Genomic DNA, 21,906 nt, shown 5'->3' on the forward strand with positions numbered 1-21,906 from the left:
AAGAGGCAGCTGATTAATGATTCTCATCGTGGATGTTTCTGTTTCTCTCTCTCTTCCTCTCTGAAATCAATAAAAATTTATTTAAGGGGCGGAAAAAGAGCATTTACTTAAAAATAAATAAAGACAGTCGCTTTCTTTTAAAGAGGGAAAAGGGAGAGTTCGGAGTAAGAAAGGAAGTCTTCCTACTGGAGTAGTAAAGTAACATCAACTGGCAAGGTGTGTCTCTTCCTGCTGAGGTTCCTTCATTTCGGGTTCTGTAATTGACCTCTAAGTGGTAATGCAAGAGGGCTCCCCCTTCTGGACTCCATTTCAAATGAGGGCTTTTATTAATTTTCAGTCTTAATGGCACTTACCACTCTCTGAGACCATCCTACTTATTTATTTATTGGATTTTCATCTTTATCCTCCCTCTAGCAGTAAGCAGGGAGCTTGGTTACCTTGCTGACAACACTGAATGCCCCAGCACCTGACTCGGTGCAGGGCATAGAGCGGATGCTCTGCATTTGGGGATGAATGAATGGATAGGTAACAGAAGCCCAGTTGAATCTGGTTCTTTCTTCCTTTACTCGCTGAGTTTGGGCAAGCCTCCGTTTCCTGGTGTGTGAAGTGGAGTGGGGGGAGTCGGATGTTGAACTAGACCGTGTTGAATAGCTGTCAAGTTTCGGCCTTTCTTTCTCACTAGTCTTCGGCCGGGAGCCAGCCCCGGGGTCCAGGACGCCTCGGCTCCCCACCTGTGAAATTGGTGTGAGCTCCTCCCAACGTCTCGGGGTGGTGGCGCTGCCTTATAAGGCCGCAGAGGCCGAGGGCGGGCGCGGCCGTGTGGGTGGAGAGAAATCACAACATCCTGCAGCGGGGGCGGGGCGGGGTGCCCGCAGCGCCGCGCCGGAGGCCGGGGAGTCGCTGGGGAGGCCGGCCGCCCACTCCGGGCCTCTCCCCGCTTCCTATGGCGCCTCCCAGGACGGGCCGACTCAAAGGAAAACGACCGACTGCAGCCCAGAGCGGCTGGCGGCCCGGATACCCAGTGTCCCCCCCTCCCCTGATCCTCTGCAAACCCCGGCAAAGCCTCGGAGGCCGCGGGGCCGACCACACCCCCGCCCGCCGGCCCAATCAGAGCGCGCGGCTGAGAACAACTGCACATCCGGCCTCCGGGGCGTGACCCACCGAACCCGCCGCCGCTGTCCTGGCGGAGGCTCGGCCCTAATTGGCAGCTTGGTAACCTACGAAAGCGCAGAAATTCGAACCCGGGGGCCGAACCCCGCCGCAAACCGCGGAGGAAGGGGTGCCGCACAAGTCCCGCCCCCTGCTCCTCTGGGCCAATCTCTGGATCGGGGGCGGGGGAAGGTGCAGAGGTTGTCCAATGGCGATCCGGCGCGGGGAGCGCCCTCCCGGGCATTGGCCGGGCAAAGTAAACAGAGGGCGGGGCGGGCGGGGCGGGGCGGGGCGGGTCGGCGCCGGGGTGGCCCCGGGGGTGGGGGGGGCGGAGAGAGCGCGGCGGGCGGCGGCGGCCGGGGAGGCCCGGGAGGCCGCGGTGCGGTCACTGCGAGCCGAGCCGAGCCGAGCCGCGCCGATCGCCATCCGGCCCCGGCTCCCGCGCGCGATCCCGGCCGGCGGCGCGGGCCGGCGGCGCCGCAGCCCATGGAGCTCGAAAACATCGTAGCGAACACGGTGCTACTCAAGGCCCGGGAAGGTGAGGCGGCCGGGCGGCCGGGGGCGAAGAACGCGGGCGCGCGGCCTCTGGGCTCGGTGGGGTGACCCACCACCCGGTCTCCTAGGGCGGCGCGCCTCGCGCCCCTCACTCCGCGCAGACATGAGTCTTTCCGGGCCCGCGTCCTCCTCCTCCGCACCTGCCCCGGGGAGCTCGGGCCCAGGAAGGGGCGCGGGGGGAGGGAGGACAGGCCACAGCCCTCGCGGCGGGGGAAAATGAGGGGTGAATGAGCCGGTCTGGTGTAGCAAGCGGAAGGAAGAGGGAAGGGTGGGACCTCAGACTCAGGAGAGCTTCTCTGGGGCCTCTCCCAGGTGAGCGATGAGAAGATGCCCCAGGAAGGGGCAGCCTACCCCCACGTGCCCAGGGCTCAGGTTCTGCGCACAGCCCGGACTGGCACAAAGTTGATGCAGGGTAAAGGTTTGGAGAATGAATGAACGGCCATTGGACTTGGGGAAGCTGCTAGTTACGTATGCTACGGATATGACTGCCACTTGTTCTGCACCTAGTGACACTGGGGACAGAGGTGAATGGGTCACGATTTTTGCCTCAGGAAGCACACGGGCTACCGGGGCAAACAAGCACAGAAACCAGTGGGAGGCAGCTTTGAAAGGAGAGAGCATACAGGACTGTAAGAGCAAGGCCTAGCAGAGGGAGCTGGTCCGGTGAACCAAGTGTGTGCCGAACTCCTCATGGCTCCCACCCAAGATGTTACAGACACCTGCTCTGGAGGGTCCTGGGAGACACAGAAGGACCCAACCTGACCCTCCCTGCTGGTGCTCAGTCTGCCCCTCCTCTGCTATTGTCCACCTTGGTAACATAATCACCGAACACCCCCTGTGTGCTGTGTCCTGTCCAGGGTGCTGGCAGCCAGCACTGTACAAGGCCCTTCTTTTGGGAACTCTAGGACAGAGAGGTCATGACAGCTTTTCCGCTCTTCGCTGAGCTTCCAGGCTGAAAGTGTCCGGAAAGAGTAGTCTGCTTCACTTCACCTCTGTGCCCCTTTTGCAGCGACTCTCCTCCAGGTCACTTGGTAAGGCTGTGGTTGACCCAGGTGTAGGAGACAGGATGCCCCCAATACAGTTTGTAGGAAGCCCAGGGGGCCCCAGCCGGCACCACTTCTGGTACCTTCTGCCTGCCCAATGGGTATTGACCCCAGGGAGGTGCTGCCTGGAAATGGGCACGGCAGGCTGGGTCCTTAGTGCCCTGAGCCTTCCTTATCTCCTGTTCCTTATCGAGTCCCGGGCTGGGCCTTCCTCCCAGCCTCTGGGGGCATCTGCCGATTCTGTTCTGCCTCGTCATCCAGCAAGCCAGGGAGGAGGGGTGAGGAGAGCCTGGCCTGGCCTCTCTCTCATTGCTGTAGCCAGTTCAGGCCTCAGGCTGCTGAGAACACGGTCTTGCCTGGCAGGAGAGTATGTGCATCACCAGACAGGCTTCTTCAGGCGGTGGGTGCGGTGTAGGGATCTGGCCAGACCCGGGACCCATGCCTCCCTCCCCTGGGGAACCCTCACCCCACCTGGCTTTGTCTCTCCCGCCTACCTGGCTCTAGACAAGCCTCTTCTCTCTGAACTTTAGTAACCTTTTCTGTGGAATGGTTGGGAACAGGACATGAAAACTAAAGGAAATCCCGATTGTCTCTGAGTCCTGAACCCTGGCCCATGGACTGGCTGCATCAGAATCCCTTCATGAGCTGGCTGGCAGCGTGGGGCTGGGTCTTTGCCAGCTTCCCAGGTTGTTTGGGAGCCCTTGGTGTATATCTTCAGTGGACACCCAATAAATATGTGACATATTTGGGGTGGGAAAGGAGCTTGGATTGTGATCCAAGGATATGGGTTCCAATCCTGCCTCTGGTACCTCTAGGTTTTGTGATCTTGTACACAATGGTTCGTTTCAGGGTCTTGGTTTTCTTATGAAATTGGTCCAGGGCTGGCAGAGCTGCTGAGAGGATGAAGTGGGACAGCTCTGGGGATGTGAGGCCTCGCTCAGTCCTTCCTTTTCCAGGTGCCCAGAGACAGTGCGGGGACCAAGCTGGGGCGGGGAGGAGCCCCGCTGACTGGTGGCAGTTCCAGGACAGGATATTTGCGTGTGACTCTGCTGCTGCCTTCATGTGGCTGGGAGGAGGGGAGAAAGTGAGGAGGAAGTAACTGATGGGGAGGCAGGCGGATGGAGGGTTGGGTGAAGGACCTGCGGGGGTGGGGGAGGAGTTCCCCTTCTAGGGAGGCCTTGCCTGGGTTGGGGGGGGGGGTGTCTGTTGCTTACTCACAATGGAGCAATGACTGGGATATACTGGGCGTAGGCGGCAGGAGGGCTGCTAATGCGTTTCCCAATGGGTGCCCTGCAACACTTCCTCCTCCGGCCAGCTTGGGTCAGGGAGCACATTGAGGGACCCAGCCCTGCTTCCTCCCCAGAAGGCAGCCCCTTCTCCTTGCTCCACCTGCCTTCAGCAAAGCCAGATGGAGATAAGCCTGGGTAAACCAAGGGGGAAACTGAGACGAGGCGAGGGAAAGTGGTAGCTTGAGATTGCCATTGACTTGGATCTGGGGCCCATCTCTTGTCACAGCCCTACTGGTATTGGACACAGACACTCCCAGTCACCCTCACAACACCTCCGGAAGTGGCTTAGGACCCAGAGTACACATGGAGAAATTGAGGTTAATAGTGGGCAAGTGATGGGCATAAAGTGTGAATTGGAGATTGCAACCAAGGTCTCCAAGACTCAGGCCCCTTTCACTATCCTCAACCTCATGACCCACAGGCCACATCTGGCTAGCTCTCTTAACATGTTTTATTTGGCTGAAGTAGTATTTGAAAAAATAGGAACCAATCCTAACATATAAAAAGCCAGGGGTGTCACAACCGAAACAACCGGATGAATGACAGAACAGCAAGCTGGTGGGGCGACCAGGCCGGCAGGGGGGTTAGTGAGGGATGACCAAACAACTGAATAGCTGGCTGCATGAGCCGACCAGGCCGACGGCGGGGCAGGGGGGGTTGGGGGGGTGGGCAGCTGGGGGCAACCAGGCCAGTAGCGGGGGAAGCTGGGGGTGACCAGGCCAGTGGATAGGGAGCAGTTAGGGGAGATCAGGCAGGCAGGCAGGTGGACAGTTAGGAGCCAGCAGAGGGATTGTGAGAGGGATGTCCAGGGATCGGGCCTAAAACGGCAGTTGGACATCCCCCGAGGGTTCCCAGGTTGGAGAGGGTGCAGGCCGGGCTGAGGGGACCCCTCACCCCCGCCCCCCATGCACCGGACCTATAGTATTTCATGTAGCAGTCTGGATTCCCAGAGCTGGCTACACTGAGCCAGCATTCCTGCCTAGCAGAAACCAAGCAACAGCTGGAATTGTGCTGCAGCTGCCTCTATTAGAAGGGGCACGACTAGGTCAGTTCACCACACTCTCCACCACTCCCTGTTGTCTCCCATCTGGTCCACATTAACCACATCTGTCTAGCTTTGTAGGCATTTGAGCTGCTACCTTGGTCTCCGTAGCTGCAGTTGGGAGGTCACCTAGGTGAAATGAGGCAGGAAATCAGGGCCGGGGAAGCCTTTGTGTGCAGGGGTGGGCATCCTGAGTGCCAGCCCACAGGTGACTCAGGCTGCCCTCTGGCTCTGGCAACTCTCAGACATATTTCCTAGAATCTCCCCCTTTTGGGTGTTGACTTACATGGTTCCCGCCATTGTCAAGTTCTTTTCTGTTTTCTTCAGAAACCTGAGGAACTACCTGGTAGGTTGCAGCTGAGACTTGCGGAGGCTGCCCAGAAACCCCATCCTTCCTCAGCATCCTAGTCTCACTGCCCTCTTGGCTCTTCTAGCCCAGGGGCTCCTCGCAGGAAGGTGGATGGGACCATGCATGTCCGGGAGCCCAGGGAGGATATGTTGGAGTTGTAGAAGGAAGGCCTCTACAAGCCTCCGTTAGTGAGCTGTGCCTGGGCTGGACCACACTGAGAGTGGAGGGGAGGCGTGGTGGTGGGCAGACTCAGTGCCTGTTCGCTCCCACAGGTGGTGGCGGGAATCGCAAAGGCAAAAGCAAGAAATGGCGACAGATGCTGCAGTTCCCCCACATCAGCCAGTGCGAAGAGCTGCGGCTCAGCCTCGGTGAGGTCTGGGTGGAGACCGGGGTGCTGGTGTCAGGGAGCCTCCCCTGAGACCTTACCCCGGGGCCCACGGGCAAGGGGGGGAGGGGGGGTGTCCAGGGCAGATTTAGGCTACACCACCCACCTCAGTTTCAGTTCCTGGGCTTGTGATGAGTGAGGGCAGAGAGCAAACAGAACAGCAGGGGGCGGGTGGGGTGAGTGTGGGGAGCAGGGCAGGGTCAGATTTGGGGCAGAATGAGAAAAGCAGCGGAAGAAAGGGCTGGGCCTTGGAGCAGAGCTCAGGGGACAGATGCTGTAGTATAGGCTGGAGCCAGCCCACTAATTGACTTTGTTGGGAGCCTTACCCAGTCTGGTCTTAGGGGGCTCAGCAAAGTCTTGACCAGAAGGGCTCAGAACCCCAGTTCCTGCTTATCGTGGCTGAGGCCCAGGTCTGAGCAGCACTCCAGGTTGCCCAGGCCCCCTCTGACAACCTGCATGTGGGCAAGGAGTATGTTGTAGCTGCTTCCACTGCCTGGGAAGGAGATCTAGCCTGGAGCTCAACGGAAGCCACAGCTTCCTCCCGTACTTTCGCCAGGCAGGCTGCAGGTGTGGGCCCAGCCTGGGCCTGGCCGGAACCTCAGGCCACACCCAACCCCAGCACTGTGACGAATGCGGGGTGGTGTGAACCAGGCGACAGTGGGGGAGGTGAGGGCCCCGGTTCTAGAGCCACACTCCTGGTTGTGTGACCTTGGACTAATCACTTAGCCTTTCTGAGCCCGAGTCCCAAGCTGTGATATAGTAGAGGTTCTAAAGGAGGAAATGGGTGCCATACTTCAGGGCTGGAAGCTGTCGATGGGACCCAGGGCCTGGGGGTGTGGACTGGAATGCCCCACTGGCCAGCTCCAGGTCCAGAACCCAGCAGCTCCCACCTCTGCCTGCAGAGCGTGACTACCACAGCCTTTGCGAGCGGCAGCCCATTGGGCGCCTGCTGTTCCGAGAGTTCTGCACCACGAGGCCTGAGCTGACCCGCTGCATTGCCTTCCTGGATGAGGTGGTGAGTGCTGCTTAGCCCAAAGCCCAGCCAACACCCAGGGTAGACAGAGGCCCAGACCCTGTGTGCTCTAGTGCCCACGCCTGTTACTTCCCCAGACCGCAAGCCTCCACCTTTTCCACCCTGCAGGCTGAGTATGAAGTGACTCCTGATGAGAAGAGGAAGGCATGTGGGCAGAGGCTAATGCAGAATTTTCTGAGCCACACGGTGAGTGATCAGTGATGGAGGGATGACGGCAGCGGGCAGAGCTCAGTGATGGGGAGAGGAGTGGTCACCATCTGGGCAAAGATGCCCTGGAGCTGCTCCAGGCTCATCAGGCATCACTGTGGGCACAGAGTCTAAGGGGGAGGCGGGGAGAGACAGACAGCCTGCCAGCAGCTCTGCTTCCCCTCGCCTCTAATGTAGAAGCAGGAACTGATTCAGTAATCAGACAGGCTAGGACACAACCAGCTTGCAGCTGCTTCTAGTACTGGCCCGAGATATCTGCCATCTCTGCCCTCCGAGTGAGCTGCTGGCCCAGGGGGTCCATTCACTGACCTGTCTGTGGCCTGTCCTCAGGGTCCTGACCTCATTCCTGAGGTCCCCCAGCAACTGGTGACTAACTGTGCCCAGCAGCTGGAGAAGGGGCCCTGCAAAGACCTCTTCCAGGAGCTAACGCGGTAAGCCTCTCCCTCTCACAGGCCTAAAACTTTGTCCTGAGGAGGGGCTTCTGTGGGTCTGGAAGATGATCAGCTCAGCTGCTCAGCCTCTCGTCCCAGCCTTGCCATGCTGTGTGACCTGGGGCAGGTTGCCGCCCCTCTCTGTAGCATCCTCAACTTCAGCCCCTCTCTGTCCCAGAGGGTTAGTAGGAGGGTTGGCTGGGAATGCTGCCTTTGAGGCTGAGCATGCATGTAACGGGGGTCTGGTCCATCAGTCTGAGAGCCTGGGGCGTCGGGCTGACCAGTGGGCTGGGCCTTCTCAATAGGCTGACCCATGAGTACCTGAGTGTGGCCCCTTTTGCCGACTACCTCGACAGCATCTACTTCAACCGTTTCCTGCAGTGGAAGTGGCTGGAAAGGTGAGTGCCTCGAAGGCGGGGCCGGGGCAGGCCAGGTTGGTGGGGCTGTCATGGGCCTTGGACCCCTGTTCAGCCATTGGCTCCCCACATCCTTTCCCACAGGCAGCCAGTGACCAAAAACACCTTCCGGCAGTACCGCGTCCTGGGCAAAGGCGGCTTTGGGGAGGTGAGTGGCCACGCCAGAACCGTGCAGCGGTGAGGTAGGGTGGGTCCTGGACAGCCCTCCTCCCCGCCCCCCAAACCTCTGTACCCCCAGCAAGAGCACGGCTGGTTCCCATTTACTCATCTACCCTGGCTGTTAGGTGTGCGCCTGCCAGGTACGGGCAACAGGCAAGATGTACGCCTGCAAGAAGCTGGAGAAGAAGCGCATCAAGAAGCGGAAAGGGGAGGCCATGGCACTCAATGAGAAGCAGATCCTGGAGAAAGTGAACAGTAGGTTTGTAGTAAGTACAGACAGGAGACCCAGCCCTGCCCCTGGCCATGTGCTTGCCCTCCCCACTCACCAGGCTGACCTTTTCCCCTCAGCCCATCCCTCATTCCCTCCAGGCACTGCCTCCCATTCTTGGAGATGCCTGGGAAGGGCAGGTTTGCGGGTGTTGATACCAGGCCTGGGAAGCAGGCTGGGCCCCTAGGAGTGGCACTGAGGGTATTTGGGGCGGCTGGCACCAGCCCCGCCACCAGGTGGCCTGTGTCTCCTGCCTGAGGGCTTGGGTCCCTTGGGCCACAGGTGAGCTTGGCCTATGCCTATGAGACCAAGGACGCGCTGTGCCTGGTGCTGACACTGATGAACGGAGGTGACCTCAAGTTCCACATCTACCACATGGGCCAGGCTGGCTTCCCAGAGGCCCGGGCCGTCTTCTACGCTGCCGAGATCTGCTGTGGCCTGGAGGACCTGCATCGGGAGCGCATTGTGTACAGGTGCGGAGCGCGGCCCCCCCGCCAGGGCTGTGGCTGGGCACGGGTGAAGGTGGTGGGAAGGTATGGGTGTCTGAGGCCAGGGAAGCACTGGCTGGAGGCTCTGCCCTTGCCCACATTGGGTAGACTTGAAAGGCTCAGAACCCAGTCTCTGGGGTCTGGCTGACACAGGGGTGACTCTGACACTGTCACCCTTCTCAGTGACTGGGCCAGTCTGCTTCCTGCGCCTAACACCGTTTCCTTCCTGGAAAGCAGAGGCTTTCATTCCTGCCTGGTGGGTTGTTATGGGGCCAAATGAAATGATTGGGTAAAATACACAGGGCTTGGCAGTGGGGGCTCTACCTATTACTGTTATTGGTGATTATTTCCTTGGAGTCTCCCAATAGCCCCAGGAGGGAAAGAATGAGCAGCCCTGTTTTACAGGAAAAGTAGAGTCAGCCACCAAAGGGTGGGATGGGATGGGGGGCTCGACACTGGGTGAGCAAGGCTACTGGGGAGCTTCCCTAGGTGAGAGATGCCCTCCACATGCCCAGTGAGTCCCAGGAGTCCTGGCCCCACAAGTCCTTCATCTGCTCCCTCGAGCTGGGGTTGCTGCGGGTGGAGGGCAAGGCTCTCTTGTCACCCTGGCAACACATGGCTCCTACACCTGCTGCACATCATATCCCAGGAGCTGACCCAACAGGGAGGGGGTGGCCCTTCCTGGCTGCCTGGCACACTGAACAGCATCTGATCCTGCCCTTCTCTCCCCACAGGGACCTGAAGCCAGAGAACATCCTACTGGATGACCATGGTGGGTGGGGGGGCACAGAGGTAGGGTGGTGTGGGGTGGGGTCCAGCCCACCTGCTTCATGGGCTCCTCACTTTTTTACCCACCTTCAGGTCACATCCGGATCTCCGACCTGGGGCTGGCTGTGCACGTGCCCGAGGGCCAGACCATCAAAGGCCGTGTGGGCACCGTGGGCTACATGGGTGAGTCCTCTCACTGTCCTGGGCCCGACACTGAACCCTTCCCCCCCACTTCCCCCCCACACTTTCCCCCCACCCTCCACCCCCTGCCTGAAACTTCTGTGAAGTCTCCTGTGTCTCAGGGAATAGAAAGAGCTATTGTCCCTCTTTCGTAGATCAGGAGTCGAGACTCAGCCAGGGCCCCACATACGTGTGAACCCACTTTGTTTATTAAAAACTTGCTGAGCGCCGGGACCGGTTTGGCTCAATGGATAGAGCGTCAGCCTGCGGATTGAAAGGTCCTGGGTTCGATTCCGGTCAAGGGCATGTACCTTGGTTGCGGGCACATCCCCAGTAGGGGGTGTGCAAGAGGCAGCTGATCGATGATTCTCTCTCATCGATGTTTCTAACTCTCTATCCCTCTCTCTTCCTCTCTGTGAAAAATCAATAAAATATATTTTTCAAAAAAAACAAAAACAAAAAAACTTGCTGAGCTCCTGTTGGCTGGGCTTGCAAGTGGCAACCAGTGACGGGACTTAAATCCATGTCCATGGCTCCAGCCCTCTACTCCCCTCACCTGCCTATACTCAGAGCCGAGTGTCCATCTGGGGAGGGACCAAGATGAGGTCCTGGGTTCCCCTCTGGGACCACATGACACAATAGACAGAACCTGAACTACAGGAGTTCTCTTTTTAAAAAAATATATATTTTATTGATTTTTTACAGAGAGGAAGAGAGAGGGATAGAGAGTTAGAAACATCGATGAGAGAGAAACATCAATCAGCTGCCTCTTACACACCCCCCACTGGGGTTGTGCCCGCAACCAAGGTACATGCCCTTGACCAGAATCGAACCTGGGACCTTTCAGTCTGCAGGCCGACGCTCTATCCACTGAGCCAAACCGGTTTCAGCTACAGGAGTTCTCTTCCCCACCCCTTGCTTATTGTGTCCGTGGGTCAGCCCCTCCCAGCCTCGCTTTCCCTGACCGTGATCCTCATACCGCCTGCCAGGGTTGCCTCGAAGATGAAGAGGCAGTAGAGGCAACTCACCCTGCCCTGCAGGCAGTGTAGGCATCCAGCAAGTGACTTTCCTCCTTTCCTTGGTCTAATACTAAATCCATACGTTGCAAAGTGGTAGCCACACGGGCTTCATTTGGCCTCCGTTTGTGTGTTTCAATCAAATTATGTTTAAAACAATTGGAATTGGTTGCCAATTGGAGCTAGACAGCCTCACAGTAAAAATATGGATTTCTGACTTCTTTGAAGTTAGAAACTTGCCCTCTGCGGGTGCTCTCCTATCCACCATGGTCCCCACCAGGCCATTGGCGGTGTTTGAGCGGATCTTCTGCCTTGCTTGATATGTGCTGGGCTTCCTGGGATACCCCTCATTCATTCTTACCCCTAACTCCTGTGCCACCCATCCAGCTCCAGAGGTGGTGAAGAACGAACGGTACACGTTCAGCCCAGACTGGTGGGCGCTCGGCTGCCTTCTGTACGAGATGATTGCAGGCCAGTCACCCTTCCAGCAGAGGAAGAAGAAGATCAAGCGGGAGGAGGTGGAGCGGCTGGTGAAGGAGGTGGCGGAAGAGTACTCGGAGCAGTTTTCCCTGCAGGCCCGCTCACTCTGCTCCCAGGTGTGGCAGCCAGCGGGAGGCCTGGGCTGGGGCTGGGCACCTCTCCCGAGGCCACCCTGACCGCCCCTCCCCTGCTACAGCTCCTCTGCAAGGACCCTGCCGAGCGTCTGGGGTGTCGTGGAGGTGGTGCCTGTGAGGTGAAGGAGCACCCCATCTTCAAGAAACTGAACTTCAAGCGTCTGGGAGCGGGCATCCTGGAGCCACCCTTCAAGCCTGATGTGAGTGCTGCCTCTATGAAGGCAGGGCCAGCCAGGGCGGGGCTGGCGGCTCTGAGAGTCAGGGTACCCTCCATTTGGATGTAAGGAAGCCTAGCTCAAATGGCTTAGCCAACAAAACAGATCGTTCCCTGGGCTCACAAAAATGAAAAGCCCATCTTGGGTCCCAACTGTGTTGTAGGAATTGTCTCTCTTCCTCTCCCTTCCCACGAACTGGTCAAGGTGCAGTCTTTTCTCTCAGGGAGCTCTCCCAGGGCATGGCAGTGGTGGACTCAGCAGCCCGAACCCACATCCTGCCAGCTCAGTCACTCCTGTAGATAAAGAGCACCTCTTTTTTTTTTTCTTTTTATTTTTTTTTAATATATTTCATTAATTTTCCACAGAGAGGAAGGGAGAGGGATAGAGAGCTAGAAACGTGATGAGAGAGAAACATCGACCAGCTGCCTCTTGCACACCCCCTACTGGGGATGTGCCCGCAACCCATGTACATGCCCTTGACCGGAATCAAACCTGGGACCTTTCAGTCCGCAGACCGATGCTCTATCCACTGAGCCAAACTGGTTTCGGCTAAAGAGCACCTCTTGCCCAATAATTTAAAAAGTCCTAAAAGGGAGGATAAAAGCCTAAGGCTGACGCTAATAGCCTTTGATTCCTCAGAGGCCCCTCAGTGGCCACACTGGATCATACGCCTACCTGAAGCACTGCTAATGGACAAGACCAGTTCCCCAAAGGAAAACCAAGATGCTGTTAACAGCAGGGGGAAGTGCTATTAGGGTTGGCATAACACCTGGTGCCCACCTTCCATCTGTGGGCAGAATCCTCCCTCTTAGAAAATCTCACCCATTTGCTGACATCTCAGTGGGTCAGACATCCTGCAGGCAGGAATAGTCTTGAGTTATCAGACTTCAAGTAGCAAAACCCCAACTCAGACTTACTTCAGACTTACTTATGCCCAACATGGAGTTGGTTCATTTGGCCAGAAAGAGTAGGACCCACATCAGGGTTTTATGCTGTGTTGCCAGGACTCCATCTCTTGGCTCTGTTTCATTCTGTTGACTGCCCTTTCACTAAATTCAGGCTTCTCTGTATGAAGTCACAGGGAAGGTTCTGATTGGCCAAAATTTGGTCATGTACTTACTCCCCTCCTATGTGTGAGGCCTGTGTCCTGTGTTCACCAGGAACTCTGGGGAGGCAGGAAGGTGATGGGCAGACCAGGTTGATGCATGGTTGCTATTTCATTCAACAAATATTTGAGTGCCCAGATGTGCCAGACCTTGTAGATAATGAGGTCAACAGGACCCAGTCCTGCCTTCATGTTCTAGTGGGAAAACACCAGTATAAACCAGTAAGTGAAAACATTCTAGGTAATGTGAAGTGCAGTGGCAAAGGAATAAAGCAGGCTAAAAAGAAGATAAGGAAGATGGGGGTGTATTTTTAGACAGGATGGTCTCTGAGGAGTTGACAGTTAAGCAGAAGCCTAAAATATGTGAAGGAGAGAACCCTGCCAAGATTTATAGTGTGAGCATTCCAGGGGAAAGGAATGAGCCAGGCAATGAGGTCCTGGGGCAGGGACCAGCTTCAGGAACTAATACAGCAACGAGGGCCGAGTGTGACTGATGCGTCTTCCTCTGAGTGTGATGGGAGCCTTTGGGGACATGGAGGCAGGAATGTGAGGTGTCGGGTGGGCCACAGAGGAGGTGAGTGGAAGTGAGGGACCCGCTAGTGGGCTGCCGCCTCTGAAGGACTGTCATGTGGGCCTCACTGACACCCCGTGATGTGGGCATTGCTGGGGGTGGCGGCCCCTGACGTCAGCAGCTGCCTCCAGGCTGCGCTGCCACTCCTGCTTCCCAGGCACATCGTCTAATTTAACCTTGAAACCGCCCACTGCTCCCGGTCTTTTATTCCGAGTTAGAGAATCAGCCCAGCCGGGGGCGCTCAGCGGTTGAGCATCAGCCTATGAAGCAGGAGGTCATGGTTGGATTCCCGATCAGGGCACATGCCCAGGCTGTGGGCTCGATCCGCAGTGTGGGGTGTGCAGGAAGCAGCCCGTCCATGATTCTCTCTCATCACTGATGTTTCTATCTCTTCCTCTCTGAAATCAATAAAAATATATACTTTTTTGTTGTTGTTAGAAAATCAGAGCCTTGGACTTCAGTTTTTTAGAAGCAGCAGGTGAAAAGCAAGGTTGTTTTTAACAGCTTTGTTGGGAGTTAATTCATATACTATGTAATCCACTCATTTTAAAGTATATAATTAAATGTTTTTAGCATATTCAGAATTGTACAAGCATCCTCACAATCAATTTAGAACATTTTCATCCCCCCCCCCCCCGCCCAAAAAAAAAAAAACAAAAACAAAACTCGTACCCATTAGTAGTCATTCCCCATTCTCCGCTTCCCCTGGCAACCACTAATCTTTCTTCACTATAGACAGGGTGTGCTAAAAAAAATGTATACATACTTAATAGCTGATAGCTCGATTGATTTTTTTTTTTCTTTTCAGATTTAACCCATTGGAATTAATAATTATTCAAAGTGTGTATACAGTTTTTGGGGACACCTTATATTTGCCTAATCTGGACATTTTGTATAAATGAAATTATACACTGTGTAGCCTCTGATAATGGCATCTTTCCCTTTGAATTTTTTTTTTCTTTTCTTCTTCCCTTTGCATGTTTTTAAACTTCATCAGTATTATAGCACATTTCAGTTCTTTCCAGTGTATGAATAGCTCACATTTTGTTTGTCTTCATCAGTCTCTAGACATCAGGGCGGTTTCCACTTTTTGGCTATCATGAATAATGCTGCCACGAACATGCACACACACGTTTCTGTGGGGACACAGGTTTCCTTTTCTCTTGGCTGTGTACCTAGGAATGGAGTTGCTGGCTCATCTGGTAATGCTGTTTAACCTTTGAGGAACTGCCAGACTGTTTTCCATAGCAGCTGCACTATTTCATATGATGATGTTTTAATTGATATCCTTAATAGTCGTGGATAGAGCAAGCTGTTGAACATCCCCAGACACAGACCCCTCAGCACTGGGCCCTGCATGCAGGTGACCTGCTGAAGGTGCCTGCTGAGATTCAGCTTCTGCTCACCGCACTAGCGGCACTCGCAGAGAGCAGTGTGCTAATGGAGGGGGCACTTGTTAGTGGTTCCCCCTGGCACTGTGGAGGCTACTGGCTGTGGTGGGTCAGCTACCAGCAACTGGTCAGGGATGGGGAATGATCCCATTTACAAAGGGGAACTGCGCTCAGAGGGAAGGGACTGCCATACTTAAGAAGTACATGGCTCAGTGAATAGACAGCCTGTGGACTGAAAGGTCCCAGGTTCGATTCCAGTCAAGGGCATGTACCCAGTGCGGGGTGTGCAGGAGGCAGCTGATCAATGTTTCTAACTCTCTATCCCTCTCCCTTCCTCTCAGTAAAAAAAAAAAATCAATAAAATATATTTAAAAAGGAAAAAAAAGTACATAGTTTGCTGGTTTCTGACTCCAAACCAGAGAGCACAACCAGGCTAAGACTGGAGTGGTTCTCAGGGCTGAGCTATCTGACCTCCTTCTCCTGTCTGACCACTGCCTTTGTCCCTCAGCCCCAGGCCATCTATTGCAAGGATGTCCTGGACATCGAACAGTTCTCCACGGTAAAGGGTGTGGAGCTGGAACCCGCGGACCAGGACTTCTACCAGAAGTTTGCTACGGGCAGCGTGTCTATCCCCTGGCAGAATGAGGTGGGACCTGCCCAGCTGGGTGCCGGGGGGAGTCCAGAAGTTGGCCCTGGGGGCAGTTCTCACAGCTGCCTGTCCTGTGGCAGATGGTGGAGACCGAGTGCTTCCAGGAGCTGAATGTCTTCGGGCTGGATGGCTCAGTTCCCCCAGACCTGGACTGGAAGGGCCAGCCCCCGGCACCCCCCAAGAAGGGACTGCTGCAGAGACTCTTCAGTCGCCAGGTAACCCAGTAGTGTCCTCCCTGGGCCCCAGCCTCGCTCCAGGGGATGGTGAGTGGGAGGCCGGGCCAGTGCCCGCATGTGCTGTGAGTGGGCCTCCTCCAGCCGTGCCAGTGGCGCCCAGGGTCTCTGGCCTCAATCCCTCCCGTCCCCCACCTCTGCTGGGCTCATGGCCTCTTTTCTCTTTCCAGAGGTGAGCAGTGTAGGCTCCCCGTGGGTTGGCTTTGCTGCCTGGCCTCGGGGAGCCACGGGCAGTCCTTCCATGGCAGAGGCAAGATGTGGGAGAAAGAAGTCCGGTGCCCGCTCCCCACCTGACCCTCCCCACTGCTTTTGTTTCCTGCACCCCAGCACCTTCAAGCTGCTAGCCTTGCTTAGCATCTGTTTCCCCACGCTCTGCCTTCAGCTGCCCCAGGGAAGAGTGGCTGGATGGGGCCCTGCCCTGGCAAAGCCTGGGTTCCTCCTGGTCCCCCTTACTTCAGCCTGTACTCGGCAGCCCCTGCACCAGTGTGTGGCCTGAGCTGCTGCTCCAGGCCCCTCGTGGGATGTCCCCTCCCCAGAGCATGGCCCCCTCAATGATGGCACTGGTGGCTAACAGCGCTTGCTCTGCCTCTTTCCCTCCGTGTCTTCTCCGCCCTCCAGGATTGCTGTGGGAACTGCAGCGACAGTGAAGAAGAGCTCCCCACCCGCCTCTAGCCCCCAGTCTGAGGCCCCGACCGGCGGTTGGCGGTAGCAGCTACTTCGAGTGCTGTTTACAGTTTTGCACAGTGGTCCTCCCCATTGTCCACTCAAGTTGTGGCCTGGGGGACACAGCCGGAGCTGTCCCCAGTGTTGTCTGTCCCTCAGCCCGTAGTCTGGCTGAGTTTGGCAAGACCTAGGCTGTCCTTGGGACAAAGGTGCGTCCCTTCAGCTCTTGTCTGTGGAGCTCGGGGCTTTCTGTATTTATGTATTTGTACGAATGTATATAGTGACTAGAGCGTTCTGAAGACCCACGCTGGAGCTGGCAGAGGGGCCACTGCCAAACTCAAGGCTCCTCAGGCCCTTGAGCCCCAGCACTGTGCTCACCACCGCCGACCTCCGAGTGAGACTCGTGCCTGCCTCTGCTGCCCTGGGCTCAGGCCGCCACCTGGGGCCCAACGCTGTCCCTTCTCAGCACTTGTCAGAGCTGGATCTGGGGCATGTGCCAAAGTATGAACAGAGAGGGCTGATGCTGGGACCCATCAGTCCACTGCCCAGGCTGTCCCAGATGGGTGTGCCTCTGCCTTCCAGCTCCCAGGGCACCTTGTCCCTCATGCTGGGCCCCGTTCTGAAGACACCTCTTGCAGAAATGCCCCATCCCAGGAGGGGAAAGGGGGTGTCCCTGGCCAACCCTCAAACATTCCAGACTTCTCTCATAACAATAGACACGTGCCCAGCAATAATCCGCCCCTCTCTGTGTGTGTGTGTGTGTGTGTGTGTGTGTGTGTGTGTGTGTATGCGTGCACACGGGTGCGTGTGTATGTGAAGGGGGTAGGCTGAGGCTATGTGCCTATATGCCAGGCCCCACCCAGCCCTTCCCAGACTGGATAGCCATCCTGGTCCCAGTGTTGAGGTAGCATGGGATTACAGGACCCTGGTTTTTCCATATTTAAAGCCAATTTTTATTACTCATTTTGTTCAATGTACGCCGCCACGTGTCTATGTGAATACAGTCTCAGCACAAAGCTGTCCAGCTGCCCCTGCCTGCTTCTTGTTCCTGGTGCTCGGCAGGTCTTCCTTCTTCCCTGGATCTGCTGGAAGTGGGAAGGGATTGGAGGTGGGCCTGGTGGGGGCTACCTTCTAGCAAGGGCCAGGAGTTCCCAGGGTGACCTTGGGGCAGCCTCTCCAAACACTCCAGCCTTGGTGGCCTTTGGGCTCACCCTTTGGGTTTCTCAGCTTCCTAAATGGGTTGAGGCCTGAGGGAATTGGGTGCTCACCATGGTGTGGGTCTGGCTTTGCCTGATCCTGAGAGGCAGGCTCAGCTGGCAATATCCCCTCCAAGGCCAAGGTGGCCTGGCCTTCAATTGTGGACTTGGAAAGAGTGAGGTGGAGTTGCTGTTAGAAACACCTGCCCGATCAGTCTCACCTGGACACTTGCTGTGTGCCTGGCCCAGAGCCAGTGACCGCGCAGTAGAGCCATCCCTCTGCTTTGCCCTTGAAGTAGGGGATGTGGCCAGGCCAAGATGAGATAATGGCAATACTGGGCATTAGGCTGTGACAGAGGCTTGTGGGCATCAGGAAGGGTCTTCTGAAGATAGAAGTTGAGCCAGGCCTTGAGACATTCAGCAGGGGACAGATGGATTAGGAGAGCATTCCATCCATAGCATTCAAAGTGCAAAGTCTTGCAGCTGCGGGGGGGGGGGGGGGGGGGGGGGGGCGTGCAACAGCATATTAATCACAAGTCTGTCCCAGTCTTTAATGCCAGTGACCTCAGACACAAACCTACCCTTGCCTTGTGCCACCATAAGATTTTGTTCATTGCCTCTGGGCTGGTTACCCCATTGCCACAGAGACCACATGAGCTTTGCTATTGGTTCTGGATTCCCAGCCTGGTCACTTTGCCAAATGGAAAGATGAGTGTGATACCCATTGATTCACAAGGCAGCTATGGGAAGTAGCCAGTCACCCCTCCCCTTGAGCCCCTAGATCACTAACGGGTCTTGCTTGCCATGGGAGTGGATGTTGGGTACCAAGCTGACCATTATCTCGGGCAGTCAGAAAACTCCAAGCAACAACTTAGAAGATGGGGCCTCTGGGGCTGTCTCAGGTCTTGGTGGTGAGTGGAGTGTGCACTGCCTCTTCTAGTAACTCGAGGGGAACAGGGTACGGAAAGGACCTTGCCAAGTTCCTCCAGCTGGTGAGTGGCTGTTGCAGGGCAAAGGAAAGCAACTGAAGGTGAAGCTGGATCCTGCCCATGAGGTTAGGGGCCAAGGTACATTTTCCTCTGCTCCAGGCTCTGGGAGGAAGGGCAGTTAGGAGGTATCAGCATGCAGAGGCTGCAGCCCCGCCCTCGGCAGGTGTGAGTGGGTGCCAAATGGACAGGAAGGACCCTGTGGCACTACCTGCAATGGGTCCGGATTTCCCACTAACCTTCCCCTTGGGATGGGGAAGCATCCAGGAAACTTCTTGGCTAGGGTTCAGCTTACCTTACTGCTCACAGTGCACCACTGGCAGAGGAAACTCGGAGTCACTTCCTAACGAGTCTTCCCAGGCGCGCCTGCTCCGAGAGCGGGCTGGGGACTCGAAGATAAGGCCCTGACAGCTTGGAGCTCAGTCTGGTAAGGAGACAGACATGAGGACAGTGGGGCCCAGTGTGCGTAAGTGACAGAGATCATTCAAGAGCTGGGAGGGCTGGGACTAGGGAGGGAAGGCCCTTTGGCCACAAAGGTGTCAGAGTTGGTGCCCTCCAGCACACAGGACCAGATGTATCTGGGTAGTCTAGGGCTGTGGTCAGCAAACTGTGGCTCTCAAGCCCCATGTGGCCCTTTGGCCCCATGAGTGTGGTTCTTCCACAAAATACCATGGCCTGGGCGAGCCTATCTTGAAGAAGTGGTGTTAGGAGAAGTTTAAGTTTAAAAAATCAGGCTCTCGAGGGGGAATCCAAGATGGCTGCTCGGGTAGGCAACTAGCCGCAGCCGCACACAACAATTTTAATAAAATACAACTAAAATATAAAATGGACATTACCCAGAACTACAGGAAAGTCGACTGACTGGAAATCCTACAACAAGAAGCAAGGAGAAAACCAGAAGGAAGAGCGGAGGAGCTGTAAAAGCCTAAGGTACGGAGACACGCGGCGCGGAGAGGACGGAGCCGGAGAGGAGGGAGGCCGAGTGCCTGGCGGGCGTTCCCAAGCGGGAAGGAGAGAAAACTCCGACTGTGCTGGGCCCCTGACTGCTCTGAACCCCAGTTCTGGGCCAGACCCCGGGGACCCAGGCTCACCCATAGGGAGCTGGGCTGTAAAGCGGAACCCCGGGGGAGCGGAGAAAGGAGGTCCCGGAGGCGCGCACACTGCCCCCAGAGAAGGGACGGTCGGCTGTGCCGCGGGATTGCCCTGACGGGAAGGAGACTGGGGCTCCAGACTGCTGTGAACGCCACCTCCAACTCCACTTCCAACTGAACTGAACCCCAATACCGGGCTCATTGGGGGAGAGCATAGACTGTTTGGCAGCAGGCGAAAATCGAGGGCACCTTTCTCTCAGAGGCACCGCAGCGAGCACTGAAGGACCCGCATAGGGCGGGGCTGACGGAAGCCAAAGCTGCAGGCTCCACCCTGAAACCCCGTCCCATCTGTAACTGCGAAATGCGACAACAAAATAGATCACAAACGAAAGAAATGGAGGACAAAAAGCGTCTGGATATAGAGTTCAAATCTACGCTTATAAGGTTTTTCAAGAATTTCCTAGAAAAGATGGATAAGGCCTATGAGGATATGAAAAGAGATCAACTAGAATTAATAAGGAGTCAACAAGAAATGATAAGGGATCAACAAGAAATAAAGAATACATTGTCTGAAATAAAAAATATTCTACAGAGTCCTAAAAACAGAAGGGAAGATCGCAAGAATCAAGTCAAAGATTTGGAACATAAAGAGCCAGAAGACACTCCTCCCCAGAAGCTAGAAGGCAAGAGAATCCAGAATATTGAAGATAATGTAAGAAACCTCTGGGACAACTTCAAGCGAACCAACATCAGAATTATGGGGGTTCCAGAAGATGAGAGAGAGCAAGATATCGAAAACATACTGAAAGAAATAGTGACAGAAAACTTCCCCCACCTGGTGAAAGAATTTGACTTACAAGTCCAGGAAGCGCACAGAACTCCAAACAAAAGGAATCCAAAGAGGACCACACCGAGACACATCATTATTAAAATTCCAAGAGCAAAAGATAAAGAGAGAATATTAAAAGAAGCAAGAGCAAAGAAGGAAGTGACTTATAAAGGAGCACCTATACGATTGTCAGCTGACTTCTCAACAGAAACCATGCAGGCCAGAAGGGAATGGCAAGAAATATTCAAGGTGATGAATAGCAAGAACCTACAGCCAAAAATAAGCTACCCAGCAAAGCTATCACTCAGAATCGAAGGCCAGATAAAGAGCTTCACTAATAAAAAAAAGCTAAAGGAGTTCATCACCACCAAACCAGAATTATATGAATTGCTGAAGGGGGTTCTTTCAGAAGAGAAAGTAAACAAAGATAAAAATTATGAACAACAAATACGTAATTATCAACAAGTGAATCTAAAAACCAAGGAAATTAAAAAAATCTGATGAACAATATTAACTGTTGAATATAATAGAATCAGAGGTATGGAAGGGGAGTGAACTGATGATTCTTGGGGAAAAGGGGAGAGGGGGGCGTGGGAAGAGACTGAACATAAACTGTGCACCTATGGATGAGGACAATGGGGAGAGGGGAAAGGGCAGAGGGTGGGGTGGGAACCTGGTGGAGGAGAGCAATGGTGGGGGGTGGGGGAGGAAGGAACATTTGTAATAATATGAAAAATAAAAACTTATTAAAAAAAAATAAAAAATAAATAAAAATAAAAAATCAGGCTCTCGAAATTTCAATCGGTGCACTGTTGATATTTGGCTGTTGACTAATGAGTTTGCCAACCACCGGTCTAGGGCCTCTAGTGGTTTAAGATGGCCAAACATGAGGTGGGGTGGGGGAGGTGTGGAAGAAGGGAGTGACTGGAGCTGAGGCCAGTGAGAAACAGCCATGTGTGGCTTTGAAAGCAGTGTTAACGTGGGGTCTCATCTGGAAGGCAGTGGAAGAGTGCCTGCCCAGCATGCACAAAGCACCCCATGTTTCCTTTGGGAAATCCAGTCCGTCCATGTGACTTAGATGGGGCGTGTTTGCACCCACTGCACACACACCTAGAGCTGCGTGACTCAGGTGGGGCTGTTGGGGGTCTGTTAGAAAGTGTTTTTGTTTTTTTTTTAAAGAAAGGATGGGGGTAGGGGGCTGATTGATAGGAAGAACCAGATTGGGACGGCTCCTGGGTCTTAGTGGCAGACTCGATTCTCATCAGGGCACAACTCCCAGAAGGAAGATGCTACCATCATGTTCGTGTCTGCATTGCTGACATAAACCCCAGGAATCTGAGTAACCAGACTGGAAACCTGCCCACTGTGCATCGGAGAGCAGGTGGGTTAATAGGTCCACCATGATGACATATCTAGGATACAATTGATACCACCCCCCAAAAAACACACAAAAAAAACAGAGAACGTAAGAGTCATAGACAGCCAAGTTCTGGCTCAGCCCAAACAGTGAGGCCCTCACTGGGCTCAGTTCTGTTGCTGGGATGAACAGGGTTTATGGAATCCAGCGCTGTGGATCAAGCACTGG

The 21,906-nt window shown here is 55.1% G+C and overlaps 1 protein-coding gene across 4 annotated transcripts; it reads left to right on the top strand.

Moving 5' to 3' along the window:
* Positions 1-1,490: 1,490 nt before the first annotated feature.
* On the top strand, positions 1,491-17,239 carry GRK6 (G protein-coupled receptor kinase 6). Of its 4 annotated transcripts, none has more exons than XM_084884569.1 (16): positions 1,491-1,687; positions 5,700-5,795; positions 6,715-6,827; positions 6,954-7,031; positions 7,383-7,483; positions 7,789-7,881; positions 7,984-8,047; positions 8,184-8,324; positions 8,609-8,799; positions 9,549-9,586; positions 9,676-9,765; positions 11,166-11,374; positions 11,455-11,592; positions 15,183-15,320; positions 15,404-15,538; positions 16,175-17,239. In XM_084884569.1, exons 1-16 carry the CDS (start codon positions 1,636-1,638, stop codon positions 16,226-16,228), a joined length of 1,731 nt encoding a protein of 576 aa, XP_084740695.1. In that variant the 5' UTR covers positions 1,491-1,635; the 3' UTR covers positions 16,229-17,239. The 4 variants fall into 4 exon arrangements, with proteins under 4 accessions (XP_084740695.1, XP_084740696.1, XP_084740694.1 ...); XM_084884570.1 differs by lacking the exon at positions 1,491-1,687 and adding an exon at positions 5,592-5,611 and having other exon boundaries at positions 15,727-17,239; XM_084884568.1 differs by lacking the exon at positions 1,491-1,687 and adding an exon at positions 5,592-5,611.
* The last annotated feature ends 4,667 nt before the right edge of the window (positions 17,240-21,906 follow it).

Source organism: Pipistrellus hanaki, assembly GCF_964339955.1.
Source record: "Pipistrellus hanaki genome assembly, chromosome: 5".
NCBI classification, from domain to species: domain Eukaryota; kingdom Metazoa; phylum Chordata; class Mammalia; order Chiroptera; family Vespertilionidae; genus Pipistrellus; species Pipistrellus hanaki.